The sequence below is a fragment of the Rhododendron vialii genome, chromosome 9a, assembly GCF_030253575.1.
Source record: "Rhododendron vialii isolate Sample 1 chromosome 9a, ASM3025357v1".
NCBI classification, from domain to species: Eukaryota; Viridiplantae; Streptophyta; class Magnoliopsida; order Ericales; family Ericaceae; genus Rhododendron; species Rhododendron vialii.
In genome coordinates, this window is record NC_080565.1 from 12,432,597 (window position 1) to 12,452,259 (window position 19,663).

General features: G+C 41.3%; 2 protein-coding genes across 3 annotated transcripts in view; one reads left to right on the plus strand and one right to left on the minus strand.

Annotated features, from left to right (window-relative positions):
* Positions 1–11,275: 11,275 nt before the first annotated feature.
* Positions 11,276–12,404, plus strand: LOC131299618 (uncharacterized). The gene is made up of 2 exons (XM_058325203.1): positions 11,276–11,932; positions 12,132–12,404. The coding sequence occupies exons 1-2, from the start codon at positions 11,276–11,278 to the stop codon at positions 12,402–12,404; spliced, it is 930 nt and encodes a 309-aa protein (XP_058181186.1).
* A 5,791-nt stretch (positions 12,405–18,195) lies between these two features.
* Positions 18,196–19,663, minus strand: part of LOC131300548 (uncharacterized) — a 58,788-nt gene continuing 57,320 nt past the window's right edge. For both annotated transcript variants that reach the window (XM_058326449.1, XM_058326448.1), the window contains 2 exons: positions 19,508–19,564; positions 18,196–18,632 (listed from right to left, as the gene is read on the minus strand). In XM_058326449.1, coding sequence (XP_058182432.1) covers positions 18,390–18,632; positions 19,508–19,564 — 300 coding nt within the window. In that variant the 3' untranslated portion in view covers positions 18,196–18,389. The remainder of the gene's footprint in view (positions 18,633–19,507; positions 19,565–19,663) is intronic.

The following is a 19,663-nucleotide window of genomic DNA, read 5'->3' on the forward strand; positions in this document are numbered from 1 at the left end:
AAATTTTTCCCTTTTTTTTTATTTTGAATTTTTGGGACTACAAAATACTTATTATATTTAGTTACGTGTATCGAACCTAATTACAAGCTGACTCAGTTGGTTATGTGATTAGCTAAGTTCATGAACTACGTTCGGTCAAGAGTAGCCTAATGATTTAAGTGTGTGTCTTGAAGAATGAAATGAGATCATTAGAAAATCTCAAATTTAGTATGATTTAATTTTGACTATCTTAGTTTACCTTTTTATTTATTTATTTATTTTGATGTGTAGTGACTTTATAGACAATTGATCAAAGGTCATACTCTTAAATTTCATCACGATGAGAGAAGGACAAAAACAAAGAGTAAAAAAATCATGGATCGATTTTGAATTGTTTTTCTCAAAATAAAAAAACAGAAGCCCCGAAAGATGTTTTTGTGGCTTAGTGTTCGTCTTTCCTAAACTCTCCATAGTCTTTAGTCAAAAAATTTATTTTGATATTGCTCTCCTCAAGAAAAATCAGCCAAGTAAATATTTTCACGTCGAAAACAAAAGAAAAAGTACTGAAAGGCAGAAAGCAAGTATTTTTAAAAAGAAATATTTTTCCGGACCTCCTTAAGTATTACTTAATATTTTCCACGTGGCCCACTACTTTGAAAATTTTGGTTCCTTCTCTGGGCAAGAGGACATATATATCACATCCCAGCCAATGCCATGCCGCATGTGATAAAAAACTTTATGGTTTCTTCCATTTTCGTGGAAATTTTGGAGGTCAATTTTGTTGACGTGTTATAGTCTAAGAAGTTAGCCCCACCCTAATTAAAAGTTTCCACGCAATAAATACACATAAACAGTACATACTATAACGTATGTGGGGGCCGGTACAGCAAAATATAGCAAGAACGTACATTGCATTATTATCCCATGGTGAAAGTTATTGCGAAGGCCAGGGAATCACATCCCCTTTGGTCTTAATTTTCTTTATTTCGGCTTTCAGGTCAACGGACGTCGGCTTTGTCCAAATAAACTTTTCATATTTGGTTCTTGTCAAACTTGGAGATTTGGTATCAGATGAGCATAGAATTACTCCTAGCGTTGTAGATTCTTTGGGTCTCGGGCTAGGAATTTGATGTTATCATTCTTTATTCCTATTAATTTTTGTAACATTTAAGAGATTAATAGAATTTTTTACCAAACAAAAACAATATCCCCTACAAAGATGAAAGATAAAGCTACAATTTCGGTCCTTCGGACAGCCGAACATGTGGATGAAATAACAACTTTAAAATTAATTAATTAAACAAATGATGGTCTGTGACTCTTTTGATTGGGTTGATTGCACATGTTGAGTTGCACAATCTAATAAAATATGATGAGAGCTATAAGATGTATGCTCTGTGAAATATATATATTTTTTTTTTCTCGGCAAATGAAACTTTTATAAACTCGAAAGGGATACATCGAGGGAGCGAAAGAAAAGGAAAAAGAAAATAAAACAAACATCCAACAAATAGTTGGATGTAAACAAACCTAAATCTAAATTACAATTTCACCTTTTGGATTCCATCGAGATATCCGTTAAAATCCTCCACCGTTGCTCTCGATGGGCGGCCTGAACTTCGTTGCCGTCTGCCGGGTATTTCGTACGTACTAACATGTAATTGGCTTGCTCATTCGGATTTCACCTCATCATTTCTCTCCTCACCTCACATGGTCAAGTCTCCGGCGTTCGAGCGAATCTCCTGGTTTCTCTTTTTTTTTTTTTTTTTCCCTTTCATGTCTTCTCCTAGTTTCTCTTGACTTGGCTTAGCTACTCTTGGTTTCTATATTGGCTTGGCTTGCTTCAGGTTTCTCTTGACTTTTTGAATCTAAAGTTGGTAGACCTAATTGAGTTTGAAGGGGAATATTAACATACAATTAGGAAATATTAGTCACAAAGTCCTATACCCTATATAAATGCATGTTAGGAATATGGTCGTTTATACACAATTAATAATGCATCATTTCTCTTTTCTTCACAAAAATACTAAAATATGCAAAACATTTCTGGTCCCCCTTTTTTCTCCTTTGGCCTTTTCGTTAGTGGCAGCACCAAGAGGTGCTTTGATTGACACAAGCTCATTAAAGAATTTTCCCTTTTAATATTTTCTTTGCTGGAACTTGTCGGTCGCCTTCTCAAAGAAATTCTTCCATTGTCAATTTTCTTATCATTTGGTAATTTGGCTGAATGATTAATTGTCTCCCTTGACACCCTGTCCTACATAGAAATTAATTAAGTTTACATGAGTGATATTTGGAATACAAAGAATAATATCGTAAGCTGCTACTAGCTAGTAAGTTCGGCTTAAGCATTTTGGGGCGTGCGCGCACTAAGCTCCAAAAGTGCGGGCAATGATTTACATGGGACGCAACAGCCTTTGATTAAGGGCATCCCTCACACGTCTATTGATCATGAATCAATGAGTAGATAAAAACAAAATTTAGTATTAATGTCTTACGTTTCCTTTTCCCTCGACCAACCATTTCGAAATTTCAACAGAGCTTGAATAATTTTGTCGGATAGACTAATGGCCACTTAACCCGAAAGAAGGAGTAAAGAGGAGTTTTCAAGTCACCCCCCCAAAAAAGAGGAGTTTTCAACTTGCACTGGTTTGCCAAAAATATAATCAAATTAAGTTGTCATCATCTTAATGGACACCATCAAAGTTGTCATCATCTTAATGGACACCTTATCAATTTGTACAATAGATTCCTCCACACATGCATGAAGTTGACACGTTATGGTCGTCACACAAAAAAGAGGCCCCAAGTTTTCTAGTAAGAATCTAAATTCAAGTGGGAAAGGTCATCATAATGGACTCCTCTTCCTCACGGCTTCCTTCTTATATATTGTCCTCTCCCCCATGTGTCCATGAGAATTGCCAAGCAATTTCTTCTACCTACTTTTTATTCTGCCTTCATTTCTTTTACTGAGATTTTTCCCTAAACAAAATTCTACATTTTTGTTTGTTTGTTTGTTTGTTTGTTTGTGGGAATTATGGCTCTTCTAGAATTATGGCTCTTCTATCTTGCACGTGTCTTTGTGCATGTAGCACACATCCGACGTGTACATTTTTCCCTAAACAAAATTATATATATATATTTTCTTGTGGTGGTCGGAATTATGGTTTGACGGGTGTTGGTTTTTTTGAGTGGTTATGGGGGTTTGATCGGTTGGGTTGGGTTGGTTGTGGGAATGACTTCAGAGAGAGAGAGAGAGAGAGAGAGAGAGATGGTGGGTGGTCCAAGAAGGCGGGTTGCACACGTTATTAGATAGGCGCATGAAAGATGTTAGAGACTTCCGAAAGATCATTCGGTTATTCAACTACTAATTGGGCTTTTTAGTAGGCAAAGCGGAGGGAATGTGACAGGATTTATATGAAGTATCTTCTATGCCATTGGCTTAATCTAGAAAGCAACCACATTGCATGTGGGTGGTCCGATATTGGTTTTTTCTTCTTCTTTTTTTTTTTATTTCGAATTTTTGGGACTACAAAATACTTATTATATATAGTTACATGCATCGAACCTAATTACAAATTGACTCAGTTGGTTATGTGATTAGCTAAGTTCATGAACTACATACGGTCAAGAGTAGCCTAATGATTTAAGTGTGTCTTGAAGAATGAGATGAGATCATTAGAAAATCTCAAATTTAGGCTGATTTAATTTTGACTATCTTAGTTTACTTTTTTTATTTTTTTATTTTGATGTGTAGTGACTATATAGACATTTGATCAAAGGTCAAATTCTTATATTTCATCGCGATGAGAGAAGGACAAAAACAAAGAGTAAAATAATCATGGATCGATTTTGAATTGTTTTTCTTAAAAGTATAAAAATTAAAATTAAAAAGCACCAAAAGATGTTTTTGTGGCTTAGCGTTCGTCTTTACTAAACTCTCAACAGCCTTTAGTCAAAAAATTTATTTTGATATTGCTCTCCTTAAGAAAAATCAGCCAAGTAAATATTTTCACATAGAAAACAAAAGAAAAAGTACTGAAAGGCAGAAAGCAAGTATTTAAATTTTTTTTTTTTTGGGACCTCCTTAAGGAGTACTTAATATTTTCCACGTGGCCCACTACTTTGAAAATTTTGGTTCCTTCTCTGGGCAAGAGGACATATATATCACATCCCAGCCAATGCCATGCCGCGTGTGATAAAAAACTTTTTGGTTTCTTCCATTTTCGTGGAAATTTTGTTGACGTGTTGTAGTCTAAGAAGTTAGCCCCACCCTAACTAAAAGTTTCCACGCATTAAATACACATAAACAGTACATACTATAACGTATATCCATGAAAAAATAGCAAGAACGTACATTGCATTATTATCCCATGATGAAAGTTATTGCGAAGGCTAGGGAATCATACCACATGGTCGAGTCTGTGGCGTCTGGTCGAGTTTCCGGTGTCCGAGCGAATCTCTTGGTTTCTCTTATTTTTTTTCCTTTCATGGTTTCTCTTAGTTTCTCTTGGCTTGGCTTAGCTACTCTTGGTTTCTATATTGACTGTGCTTGCTTCTGGTTTCTCTTGATTTTTTCAATCTAAAGTTGATACACTTATTTGAGTTTGAAGGGGGATTGATAAGTATAAAATAACCTCCCAAGGTCAGCCCAGACCAGGATGCCTAGCTCAACACGAAGGGCCATGTAGGGGTCCTAGCGACATGGAGCTTAGTTTGAAGACTTGAGCTCAGTGGACCAGCCCAAGGGCAAAGGTCAGCTCAAACCAAAGAGCTCACGAGCACAGCCCAAAGGGCTCGAGCTAGAGTCCCAAGAACATGGAATCTAGCCTATAATAGCTAGCCTCTATTAAACCAGTCCAAGGATGGAGGCTAGCTCACGAGCACAGCTCATAGAAAGATACCGAGCTCAGCTCACCAGGTGAGCTCGGCAAATATGACAAATTTGCAGTCAGAGACTTATAAAACACTCCACAGCAGAAGTTCATACAGTCTATGGGACTCATAGAACAACCAGAACCTTATCTCATAAGAAGAGATAGGCCGCGAGTCTTAGAGGATAACCACAAAGATTCATCTACCATGGAGAACTCCTAAAACTGATAAGGACCAAAGAAGTCCAAGGTAAGGAGGACACTACATCCTATTTCCGTCAAGTACGGATAAGCCCAAGAGGTCCCAGCATCGTAAGGACTCTTAACCTTGATAACAATCGCAGAGTCCAAAGGTGAAGGGACTCCTCAAGCCTGGTAAGGGTCAGGGGAGTCCTAAGATGAGGAGGACACTCCGACACCTATCTATTCCCGCCATGAACGGATGAGACTTAAGAGTCCCGGTCCCAAGGGATTCCTCTCAAAGATGCCTATATAAAGATCACACCTCTATATCACAAAGGTACGCAATGCAAATACTACAAAACTCATACTTAGTCCATACTCTCTTCTAAAAGCAGATCGACTGACTTAGGCATCGGAGGGGTGATGGCGACAGCCACGCCGGTGCCCATAGCTTTTCTGTTCTGTATTGCAGGTCGTAAACTGAGTACACTGAAAGCTGTTTCATCTGCTGGAGGATCAGATGGACGGTTGAGGAACCCCTCCTCTGGAGGTGACCAAAAACTGCTTCATCAGGGATGTTAACGTACTATTATAAAATATTAGTCACAAAGTCATGTACCCTATATAAATGCATGTTAGGGATATGGTCAATTTATACACAATCAATAATACATCATTTCTCTTTTCTTCATAAGATACTAAAATATGCGAAACATTTCTAGTCCCCCTTTTTTCTCCTTTGAGCTTGTCGTTAATGGCAGCACCAAGATGTGCTTTGATTGACAGAAGCTCATTAAAGAATTTTCCTTTTAATATTTTCTTGGCAGGAATTTGTCGGTTGCCTTCTCAAAGAAATTCTTCCATTGTCAATTTTCTTATCACTTGGTAATTTGGCTGAATGATAAATCGTCTCCTTGACACCTTGTCCTACATAGAAATTAATTAAATTTACATGGGTGATATTTGGAATACAAAGAATAATATTGTAAGCTACTACTAACTTGTAAGTTCGGCTTAAATATTTAGGGGCGTGCACTAAGTTCCAAAAGTGCGGGCAATGGTTTACATGGGACGCAATAGCCTTTGATCAAGGGCATTCTTCACACGTCTATTGATCATGAATCAATGAGTAGATAAAAACAAAAATTTAGTGTTAATGTCTTACGTTTCCTTTTCCTCGACCAACCATTTCGAAATTTCAACAGAGCTTGATTAATTTTGTCGGATAGACTAATGGCTGCTTAACCCGAAAAGGAGGAGTAAAGAGGAGTTTTCAGCTTGCTTTGGTTGCCAAAAATATAATCAAAGTTGTCATCATCTTAATGGACACCATCAAAGTTGTCATCATCTTAATGGACACCTTATCAATTTGTACAATAGATTCCTCCACACATACATGAAATTGACACGTTATGGTCATCACACAAAAAAGAGCCCAACTTTTCTAGTAGAGTCTAAATTCAAGTGGGAAATGTCATTGATACGTAGAATAGACCTGAAGAAACCAACCTGATAAGTAGGATATACCTGAAGAAACCAGCACTGCAAGAGATACGGACCTGGGGAGTAGAAGCTAGTCTTGCTCATACCCCCTGGGGAAACGCTGCCTTTCACCAGGTTAGAATACGCCAGCTCTGCCCTTCTGACGGAGCTGGCACGAGGTCTAAAGGCCAGCTCCGGTCCCAAGCTAGTGTAAGGCAAGTAGTATTCATAGAATATACTTATCCTAAATAAAGACACCACACTTAGAAGCCTGAATCCTTAGGGATAAGGGAGATGTGCCGATAAGATAAGCACAAAAGCCCTGATGATATACATGATTAAAGACGGGTGAGGATTCCTAGCTAAGGCAGAATGACCATGGACTCCTAGCTAAGGCAGGACTCCACATTCCTTAAAAAGGTAATTCAAAATCTATGAGATACAGTCCTACAAGGACTCAACATCCTATCTAAATGCCTATAAATACAACGGTAGTACTCCAATGAAAGGTAACCTCACAACCGAGAATCTCAATTCTCCCACCATATAGCGAGTACTCTACTGACTTAGGCATCGGAGGGTGGTTGACAAGCCACCACACCGGTGACTCGAGTTGTTGCTTCGTTTTGTAGGACCAGGTCCGAGCTGAAGACAAAACTGATTCATCAGTTGGCGCCATTTGTGGGAAATAGCTCTTACGGTGAATAGTTTTGTATGTTAGAAACCCGGTCAAGCAGAACAACGATGGCTTCAGACCCCCCATAATTGGGTGTCGACGACGCCACAAAGGCCTCCGCTGCAACTAAGGCTGCTAAAGCGGCAGAAGCGGCTAAGGCAGCAAAAGCAGCCAAGGCTGTTGTCGCTGTAGAAAAAGCCACCAAGGCGGCAGAAGCGGCCAAGGCCGCCGCAGTAAACAAAATAGGAGGTGATCAAATGATCCCGAAAGCATTCGCTTAGATGCAGGAGCAGATCAAAATACTAACCCAAGGGTTACAAACAACAATGCAGAAGAACACAAATTTGCGAAAGCAAATCTCAGAGCCAAACATCCTAAACTTATGACACAATCGACATGAAGAGGAGGACAACAAGGAAGAAGGTGAATCCAGCGAGAAGGAAAGCCAAAATCGAAGGAAGTATGGCAAACCGCCCCTAGAAAGGCCGTCTCATGAGCAAGAGACATTGCTCAAGATGCAAAATCAAATTGAAGGGCTGATGAAGCATATCAAGGCACAAACTCCCGCCACGGTAGAAGAATTGGTGCAGAATACGGATTCACCTTTTACAACTGGAGTCATGGGGCTACCTCTTCCAAGGAAGTTTAAGATGCCCCAGCTAGAGACTTTTAATGGCTCCACGGATCCATTAGATCACTTGAAAACATACAAGTCGCTGATGCATCTCCAAACAGTACCAGACGAAGTGATGTGTCGGGCATTCCCAGTTACCCTCAAAGGAAGTGCCCGAGCATGGTTCAATAAACTCCCACCGGGAAGCATAGGTAGTTTCAAAGAGCTCAGCACAAACTTTGTAAGCTATTTTATTGTTGGACAACGCTACGGCAAGCCTGCAACACATCTCTTGACGGTGAAACAGGGGAGATGGGAGTCATTAAGAGATTATACCACAAGGTTCAACAAGGAGGTGGTTCAAATAGACGAAGTAGACGATAACGTATGCATAACTGCGTACATAGTAGGACTTATTCAGGACAATTCATGTATCTCATATCTTAAGAACCACCCAAGACTATGGCAGAACTTATGCTTAGAGCTCAGAAACATATGAACGCCGAAGAAGCCATTTACGCAAGGCGTTCGCGTGATGGTTTTGGTCCTCAAGCAGGGCCATCACAAGTTGGTGAATTCCCTTTCCAGACAGAAAAAGAAGGGAATCCACCCACAAGACGGGAGGTGAACCAAAGAACAAAAAGGTGGACTCAAGGTCTTCCCTTAAGCGGGGAGGAGCTGGAGGTCCGCCCCCAAGGCAGGGACAAGTAGTTTACACCGCTCATAGCTACAGCAAAGCAAATCCTTAGCAACCTACAAGATGACCCGAATCTTAAGTGACTCGGGAAGCTAAGAACCGACCCTAATAGGAGAGCTAAGGACAAATACTACAAGTTCCACAGAGACCGTGGTCATAACACAGATGACTGCTTTGATCTCGAACAATAGATCGAGGATCTGATCCAAAGAGGGAGACTGCAACATTTCGTAACAAAGAAGTATCAGAAACAATCCAGAAAAGAAGATACAAACAAGGAAGGCTGGGATGCCACGGCACCCCGCTTAGGTCCCATTGGAGAGATCAAGGACATCCATGGAGGATTTGCTGGGGGAGGAGAGTCTAGCAATGCTAGAAAAGCTCACCTAAGAAAGCTAAGAACAGAGGAATACTGGGAAGTCAACACGGTTGGACGTCCAAGCAAATTCCAGAAGAAAGAGGAAATACCCATTATTTTCTCAGATGAAGACATCAAGGGAGTTCAGATCCCTCACGATGACCCCCTAGTTATAACCATTGTCATGGCAAATTACCTCACAAGAAGGGTATTGATAGACAGTGGAAGCTCAGCTGATATCTTCTACCTCATTGCATACGATCAACTAAAAGTTGGACAGGAAAGGCTAAAACCCATGACCTCACCACTAGTTGGGTTTGCAGGTACGTGTGTTAACCCAGCTGGTCAAATAGCCCTACCAATCACGATGGCGGAAGTAGGAGCTCAGATTACATGCATGGTGGACTTCATAGTGGTCGATTGTCCTTCAGCATATAATGCAATACTGGGGAGAACAACTCTGAATAAAATCAGGGCAATAATCTCCACATATCATTTAATGATAAAGTTCCCAACACCAGAAGGAATCGCATGCATAAGAGGAGACCAAAAAGCAGCACGGGAATGTTATGTTACCTTGCTCAGAGGGGCAAACATTACGATGAACATAAAAAGTCTCGACACGCAAGATGAAGAGAAGCTCCAACACGGAGAACCAGTGGAAGATCTCATAGAAGAGCTCCTGGAGCTAGGGCAACAGGGAAAGACAATAAGGATTGGAACAGGATTGAACACAGCAGCAAAAGCAGAGCTGCTGCAATTCCTAAGAAAAAACAAAGATGTCTTTGCATGGTCCCCCGAGGACATCTCGGGGATTGACCCAAGGGTCATATCCCATAAACTAAACGTAGATCCCACAGTGCGCCCTGTTAAACAGAAGAAAAGAACCTGTGCTCCAGAACAAAACGAAGCTGCAGCCAAAGAGGTGGATAAACTCATACAAGCGAAATCCATCCGTGAAGTCCTCTAACCTGATTGGTTGGCTAATATGGTGATGGTAAAAAAAGCCAATGGCAAATGGAGAATGTGTGTCGACTTCACCGACCTAAATAAAGCATGTCCAAAAGATAGCTTTCCTCTACCAAGGATTGATTCCTTTGTAGATTCTACTGCAGGCCACGAACTCCTCAGCTTCATGGATGCATTCTCAGGGTATAACCAAATCCGAATGCATGAAGGAGATCAAGAGAAAACCTCTTTCATAACCGATAGAGGATTATATTGCTACAAAGTAATGCCCTTTGGTTTTAAGAACGCAGGGGCTACATACCAAAGACTGGTCAACAAGATGTTCAAACAACAGATTGGGCGCAACGTAGAAGTATACGTGGATGATATACTGGTTAAAAGTACTAGGGCACAGGACCATGTATCAGATTTGGCAGAAACCTTTCAAGCCCTCAGAAAGTACCGAATGAAGCTCAACTTAGCAAAATGTGCTTTCGGGATCTCCTCAGGCAAATTTCCAGGCTTCATGGTATCTCAAAGAGGTATTGAAGCAAACCCAGAAAAAATCCAAGCTATACTCACCATGCGCTCACCCCAAAATATCAAGGAGGTCCAGAAACTAACAGGGCGTGTCGCAGCATTAAACAGGTTCATCTCACGGGCATCCGATAAGTGCCAAACATTCATCAAGGTTTTGAAAAAAGCCTTTGAATGGACTACCACGGAGGAAGCCGCTTTCAACCAGCTCAAAGAGTATTTGACATCCCCACCATTACTTAGCAGGACTCAAGAAGGAGAAGACCTATACTTGTACCTTACTGTCTCCCCCTACGCTGTTAGTGCAGTTCTAATAAGGGAGGAGCAAGGGACACAGCTATCGGTGAATTATACAAGCAGGGCATTGCGAGGAGTTGAACTGAGATATCCCAAAGCTGAAAAGGTAGCCTTGGCAATGGTAATAGCAGCTAGACGGCTACGGCTGTATTTTCAAGCTCATTCGATAAAGGTGCTAACAGATCAACCTCTTCGGAAGATTCTCCATTGTCCAGAAACTTCGGGCCGCTTGATTCAATGGTCAATAGAGCTTGGCGAGTTTGATATAGAGTACAAACCGAGGAGTGCTATCAAAGCACAAGTCCTTGCAGATTTCCTAGCAGAATGCACTTATCCAGAACCAGATGAGTTACCCAAAGAGGAACCAAAACCTTGGGTCCTTTAGGTTGATGGATCAACAACCAAAGAAGCAAGCGGAGCTGGTCTGATCTTAACATCTCCAAAAGGACAACGCCTGAGCTACGCGCTTAGGTTCGAGTTCAAAGCAACTAACAATGAGGCAGAATACGAAGCGCTTGTCGTTGGATTGGAACTGGCTAAGGCCGTTGGTGCCAACTATGTGTTAGCCAAAAGTGATTCACAGTTGGTTGTAGGATAAGTCCTAAGAGAATACACTGGGAAAGAAGAGGTAATGCAAAAGTACTTGGATAAAGTAAAGGCCCAAGTTGCAAAGCTACAAAGCTTTAGTATTGTCAGGATCCCAAGGGAGGAGAACATTGAAGCTGATTATTTGGCAAAATTGGCCACGGTTAAGGAGGATGCTATTCCACGAAACACCCCTGTACGATACTTGGAATTACCAAGTATCTCTACCCCAAACGTACAAATTCAAGCTATTGACTACAGCACTTCATGGATGGGCCCCATAGTTGAGTACATAACAAATGAGACCTTACCAGACAACAAGGACAAAGCTAGGCAGCTCAAGATCAGGGCTGCAAAATACTTAATGTTGGGAGATGTGCTGTATAGAAAGAGCTTCTCATTACCATACCTTAGATGTTTGACCACGGCAGAATCTATACGGGTTATGGAAGAGGTCCACCAAGGGGTATGTGGGGACCACCAAGGTAGCCGCATGTTGGCCTATAAACTCCTTAGGTTGGGGTACTACTGGCCAAGCATACAAAAGGATTGCAACTCTATGGTCCAAAAATGTGAGAAATGCCAACACTTTGCAAACATCATTCATGGATCCCCCATGGCCCTAACTCCAATGAAAGGACCCTGGCCATTTGCCCAGTGGGGAGTAGACTTAATTGGCCCACTTCCAATGGCAGCAGGCCAGGTCTAGTATGCCATTATAGCTGTAGATTACTTTACGAAGTGGATCAAAGCTAAGGCGTTGGCCACAATTATAGCGGAGGTTACAATTGATTTCTTATGGAAGATAATCATTAGCCGTTTTGGGTTACCACGAGTGATAGTCACAGACCATGGAAAGCAGTTTGACAATACTCAGTTTAAAACATACTGTATTTTCTAAGGGAATACACGTACATTATGCATCCAAAGCTCACCCAAAAGCCAATGGCCAAGTGAAAGTCACAAATCGAACAATTAAGAAAGGAATCAAGAAGAGACTACGAGAAGCTAAAGGAGCTTGGCCAGATGAGTTATACAATGTGCTATGGGCATATCATACAACACCCCGAACTGTAACTGGAGAAACTCCATATTCTCTAGCATTTGGGGCCGAGGCAGTAGTCCCAATTGAAATTGAACTCTTCAACTATAGGACCGTAAGCACGGACCACTAGGAAAACCAAGAAGATCTCAGGGCAAAGCTGGATCTCTTAGAAGAAAAAAGGGAAACAACAATGACCAAAGTAGCCGTGTACCACCAAAGAATGGTTAGGTACCATGAAGCATGGGTTAGGCCAAGAGATTTTCGAGCTGGTGACTTGGTCCTAAGGAAAGTTGATCCAACTGGAAAGAAAGCGGGCAAGCTTGGACCAAATTGGGAAGGACCCTATCAGGTCTTACACCACGTCAAGGCTGGTGCATATAGGCTCGCAACCCTAAGGGGAAAAGAATTGCCAAATTCATGGAATACGGAGCACCTCAAGAAGTATTACAAGTAGGTGCTTGCAGTGAAAGTCTATTCCTGTCTTTAGGAAATTTATTTCTATTTTTAGGAAGTTTTTGGTTTTTCAATAAAACTCTAGCATCAATGTTATTAGGACCATGTGTTCCCGTTGTTAGCCCCTGTGGCCAATAAAATTCTCCATGAAGGAAAATCGTTCATAATTTCCTGTGTACTTGATATTGAAAAAGGCAAGCAGACGAATAAAATTATTCAAATTTTATTAATAAATCCACACCCCAAAGGGTGTGGACTGATTTTACATAAAGTACTTTATGGGTAAAACCCACAAAGTTGCAACCTAACCACTACCTCCCTCCCTCGGAGGAGAAGGAACTGGTGGGGCTGGCTACCCTTGGAAAGCCTCCAAGTGGTCCCAGTTAGCTATCAGCACCATACGGACCGTCTTCTCAATGAGGGAAATTGATTCCGCCATGGCATCCATTTTCACAGACAGCCCGTTGATGGCTGCCTTCAAGTTTTACAGTTCTTGGCACAGCTTGGAAACTCGATCGTTAGACGCCATTTGAAACTCAAAAACTGGTGAAGAATAATTCATCATAACTATTGGTTTTTATAGCACAACTTAGATGGTTCACTAACCGCTTGCTAAACCAATCAGTATGACTATAATCAAAACTGCAATTAAAACCGCCAACTCAACTGCTTAGAGTAATGGGAAGTTACACACCCGAGTACCTCGAGCAGTTGCCAAAGGTTTAAACCCATGGGGAAAACAAAAAGGTAAAATTCTACGGAATCATTATTCATAATTATCCCAAAGGAAACATTTAATAAGTGTCTCAATTGTTTGGACGCAAACAATTAATACACTTAGGGGAGTAGGACTACCACCACTCTATCTATCAAAGACGTAGCATGGCTATGCAACCAAACAAGCTCAGGGAAAAAGTTCCAAGCTCACAGACGTAGCATAGCTATGCAAAGTAAGCTTAGGAAAAATTTCCAAGCTCACAGACGTAGCATAGCTATGCAAAGTAAGCTCAGGAAAAATTTCCAAGCTCAAAGACGTAGCACAGCTATGCAAAGTGAGCTTAGGAAAAATTTTCAAGCTCACAAACAAATCACTGCTATGCTATCAAATAAAGCTCAGAATAGAAATTCTAGCTACACGGCTTATTAAAGCAAAGGGTATGCCCCCTTGCAAAAAAGACTAAAGTTCAAATGCCTAGTAAGGGCAGGAAATGGCAAAGATTTACAAAAAGTCTACATGCATAACGTGCACATAGACTATACAAAACTGCCATAACTTAAAATGAAATCATCCTTTCATGCAACTTGCACCTGTACCTGTCACGTTATCCAAAACTAAACAGCCTTCAAAAGGCCCCAAAACATGATCTCATTGAGATCATCCTCATCAGTCACCAAGAAAAAGTTTTGAGAACACCTAACCAAACAGGAGTCAAGACTACTCCCAAACAAACACAACTAAAGTACGAAAGTAGTAAAGTGTGTTTAGTTACAGACCCAAATGAATTAAAAAGTTTTCAAAGGCCACTCAAAGGCCCAGGGTTGGAAACTTCAAATTGCCTGCCCATCGCCAGACGATGGGCCAAGAGGTGTTGCAGCTGGAGTTGGAGTTTCAAGAGAGACTTTTTTTGGAGTTTGGAGATGGGATGCAACGCAAGAGCTCGGGATAGATATGTCCTTGGATGCCGCATCATCATCTTCTTCCCCCTCCTTCTTTCCCCAGTCAAAACATGAGGGCCCTTCTTCATCATCAACCTCAAATTTGGAAAAATCCAAGTAAGGGAAGGCTAAGGCTGCCCGGCTCCTCATAGCTTCAAACCCATCAAAATATTGCTGGGTGATGTCCTGACGGTATTCAGGGGATTGAAGGAAGAGTTCGATGGCTTCCCGACGAGCGTTCTTCACCTTCTCCAGCAACCTCAGACATTTTGTCCTATACTCCTCCATCTCCACGTCCCACTCAGAAATCTTCTGTTCCAGACTCAGAGCAGTGGCCACGGCAGTGTCTCTCTCTTCCTTTAAACCTCTCTTCGACTTTAGGGCAGCGTCTCTCTTGCTTGTTGCTTTCTGGAGCTTGGCAGCCATAGAAGCACCTTACTTTGTGAGCTTTATGTTGGCCTCAGTAAGGGTAACCACCTACCTCTCCAAGCCATGGCTTTGGGAAGTGAGGTAACGGCCGCGGGCCGTGGCCTACAAAAAAAGGGCTATTAAAGAAACAACAGACAATTAAATTGTCAATTACAAGAAAGAGGAGCATACCATGGCTAATTCGACTAACATCTGCTCCCCCACGGCCTGAAGAGACATCTCCGCCATCAAGTCTTTATCAGTAGCACAAAGCAGCCCAGAGGCACGTTCAAGAGCTTCCTGATGGTCACCCAGTACAAAAGGGCCAGCAGAAGTCTTCAACTTCTTGGCAGGTGGAGTGCTCACCACGGCTGCACCTTTCGCCTTTCTCTTTGATTTTTCAGCATCCCCCTCAACGATCTGCTCAACCCCTAAGTCAAGAGCAGGATCGCTAGGAAGGTCGGCATCCAAGAAGCTCTCAACATTCAGTTCCTTTTGAAGACGCGAGCTCTTCCTTTTTGGAGCTGCAACCCCAGTTGACTGCTTAGTTCTCTTAGCCTTGAGTTGGGCCAGAAGGACTTTATCCATCTTTGGAGCCATGGCTTTGTCTCCCATTTCTTCTTCTAAAAAAGGGAAAGAAAGGAAAAAAAGTGTAAAAGTCATCTAGAAGTAGAACACCAAAGATAAAACAGAAAGCTACCTCTAATAGTGCTAAGACCCCATGAGTGGTCTCTTGACCCAGCAAGTAGGTGGCCAACGATTTCGGAGTTACAAGCAATTCCCAGCTATGAACTGGATAGCTCCTGGCCTGTTGCAGCTCTGCTTCCAAGTTGGGGCTCAAAGGAAATGGGGCTCTTGCTACAAAAATGAAAGGAATTCCTACGGGAACCCTACGGGAAGCAGAAAAAACGGGAACCCTACGGGAATCCCTCGATGAGGAAGCAGGAGGCGACAAGGGTTCGACAATGCTCAACTGACCCATGTCAAAAGAAACCCTAATACCGCTGCTACGACGCATTAAGACCTCCTCTTCCACAGTCGACTCTTCCGCCTGAAGGATCGAAGAGAAATTGATGAAACCCTCAGACATTACTTGGGATACAAATGAACTGATAAATAAAAGAGGTCACGAAAAACCCTATTCTGAAGAACAAGGGAGTAGGGGCAAAATCTTCTATGATGGGGGAATGCAGATGGTTGCAAGAAAAACCGATCAACCTAGCGCAAATAAACTGCCCCCGAATGAACCACTCTGATTCGAAAATCTCTACGATAGGGGGAAAACCCAGCATGAAAACAGCAGAAAGAACAGCTAAGAAAAGAGAACGTACCTAAGGGAAACCGGCTCTAGAAGACTGGCGAAGGAAAATGGCAAGGAAGAACTTCACGAGGAAAATAGCCCAAGCAGGTTCGATTCGAAATATTCCTCTGGTAGGTTTTTGATCGAGACAAGGAGAAGCCTAAACGATGAGCATTAATCCCGAGGAACACTCCTTGATCTTCGTTGTCCACCTCTAGACACCAGAATAGTAAGGATCTTGACACATGTCCCACGACGTGACCCACGTATTTAAAATCCTCTGCAAAAGGAAAAAGAGCGGTAACCGACATTTAGGTCTAACCAATGTTCCCTACCTCCAGGAAAGAGCTGGAGCTTGGAAACAGGGGAGTACCTGATAAGTAGGATATACCTGAAAAAACCAGCACTGTAAGAGATACGGACCTGGGGAGTAGAAGCTAGTCTTGGTCATACCCCCTGGGGAAACGCCGCCTTTCACGAGGTTAGAATATGCCAGCTCTGCCCTTCTGACGAAACTGGCACGAGGTCTAAAGCCAGCTCCGGTCCCAAGCTAGTGCAAGGCAAGTAGTATTCATAAAATATACTTATCCTAAATAAAGACACCACACTTTGAAGCCTGAATCCTAAGGGATAAGGGAGATGTGCCGAAAAGATAAGCACAAAAGCCCTGATGATATACATGATTAAAGACGGGTGAGGATTCCTAGCTAAGGCAGGATGACCATGGACTCCTAGCTAAGGTAGGACTCCACATTCCTTAAAAAGGTAATCCGGAATCTACGAGATACAGTCCTACAAGGACTCAACATCCTATCTAAACGCCTATAAATACAACGGTAGAACTCCAATGAAAGGTATGCACCTCACAACCAAGAATCTCAATTCTCCCACCATATAGCGAGTTCTCTACTGACTTAGGCATTGGAGGGTGGTTGGCAAGCCACCACACCGGTGACTCGAGTTGTTGCTTCGTTTTGCAGGACCAGGTTCGAGCTGAAGACAAAACTGATTCATCAGTCATCATACAAAACTGATTCATCAGTCATCATAATGGACTCCTCTTCCTCACGGCTTCCTTCTTACATATTGTCCTCTCCCCCATTTGTCCATGATAATTAATTGCCAACTAATTTCATCTACCTACTTCTTATTCTGCCTTCATTTCTTTTACTGAGATTTTTTCCCTAAACAAAATTCTACATTTTTGTTTGTTTGTTTGTTTAGTGGTGGGAATTATGGCTCTTCTATCTTGCACTAGTCTTTGTGCATGTAGCACACATCCGACGTGTACATTTTCAAAATTGTTATTCTCAAAATTGTTATTCGCTCTTTTTCCTAGCTAACTCCAGTACTTCATAGTATTCTCATCTTTCATTTTAGCACAATAGACTCTCCTAAGAATAATAGTCCTAATTGCACGTAGTGCAGAAAGATGGCTGTTTCTACTTTTTTTTTTTGATAAGTCTGCCGGGTGGGGATCGATGAGGGTTAATTTTCATAACATTTGTCAAACAAACAAGAAAAGAAAATTCACTTGAATTATTGATCTTGCTAATTCTCTGGGCGTTGCAGGCAGCAGTACTATGCCTAGGCTTTGAGCAATTTGGTGGGCTGATATATTTGGGTTAGGACTGGTGCAAGAGTAAATTTGGGCCATTCGGGCCCTTCTTGCCTTACAGATTGAAGTTGTTAGTAAACTGCTTCACCCACGTCTTGAGGCAAACTTGTTAGTTGGAATGGTATTATGCGGCGCTGTCCCAAAATGCATATACCAGTATAGCCAGTATCAATCATGCATTATATTTTGGCACCCTGGAGCCACTAAAATCCGTCAAAACAGATGGAAAGTACTATGATTATCAGGCAATGTTTTTAGCAATACAATACTTCTAACATTTTACGCTTTGGTTGGAGCAAGACAGGATCAGAGAAAAGTCTAAGTGGAGAGCTAAATAACTCTCGTAGATAACCACTTTGAATCAACCGGAAAATTTTCAAAACCCACAAGTTTATTCAAAATTAAGAAATCCCCGACCTAACATACTTGATACAGCGCAAAAAATGAAGTTGGAAGAAAATGAGAAACGCGACGAGCAAAACACCATTTCCACTTTCAAACAATACCATTCCTTATAGATTGTTAACCACTTGAACATGTACATGTACATCAAGATCCATATTTCTTTTTTCAGTTAAAAAGATCCAGATTTCAGTAACAGCACCATGAAAAGCCCAAAGTAAAACATGAAAACCTTCATAACAGCCACTGCTCTAAAAGCCCAAAAACAATGGTTTTCTTCAATACATCTGGAAATTAGATACGCATATATGTGAGTTTGTTCCGGCCATGGGATATGTCGTGCATTGACTTCTCTTGGAATTTCCAGAGTCATTAAACGTAGAGGGCTCTTGACCCCATTGGGAAGACTCGTAGGAAGAAGGCCATTGGAAATGCGGGGAATAAGACCAATTTGGGTACTCGAAACCCTTGGCCATATCAGTGAACATGCTCTGCAATTCTTCCATGCTGTAACTCTTGCACTGTGTATGTACATAAAACATGAAAAAATTGATCAGTGCGCTCAGATTGCTATGCATAATGCAAGTAATCACTAATCAAATAACAGAATAAAACTCAAACATGAACGGGCAAAACTCATTTGATACTAAAAAACGCTATGCAATAACAAAAATATAACTCAAACATGAACGGGGAACAATAATACTATTTTCCCAATTAAAAACAAACAAAAATACATGGGAATTTTTTTCCCTCAATGTGAGCCATCACCAAGATGAATCTACCACATATTTCATTTCTTTTTTACCCTTGGCGAAACTTCTCCCAGTTCACAATCAATTTGCTTTTCTACAACTCGCTCTTTAGCGAACATTTTTTTGTCTCTGACTTTGCTCGGTTCAACCCTTTCAAACAAGTTCATGGGACGGATTTCCAGAAACCAGTTCACCAATATTGCTCTTAGACAAGTTCTGGCTTTAATTGGATCCCCGCAAGTGGGCAGTGGGATTGGTCCCTCAAGATTAGTCAAGATGCGCATAAGCTAGCTTGGATACCTTAGAACTTGGGGGGGGGGGGGGGGGTGTGTGGTATCGAACTGTAAGAACATCTTTCAGTTTTTTCTTCATTAACATCATATCTCTTTCACTACATTAAGCTTTCCCTGCATTAATACTAGAGGAAATACCTAGTCCAGATACGATTTCTAACAAAAAACTCCACATAAAATGCTTTATTAGAGATAGAACTTCAGTGGATATTTGAGGACATTTTAAGAAGGTAGAAACAGAGAAACAATAAAGAGCATGCCGATAACTACCGAAAATGAAAGATCTAAAATGAAAAACATGCAAGAAAGTACTGAAACAAACAAAAGACAGGTTCATAAATTTTATACCTCTCTTTTGGCTTGATTCATGAGAGACATCATTTCCATCAGAAAATCAGAAAAGTCCTGAAACAAGTACAATAATTAGCAGAGTATCAGCATCAAATTCTAGTCTAGTACAAAACAAATCAGAAACATTTTGATTAACAAGGAAAACAAAACAAA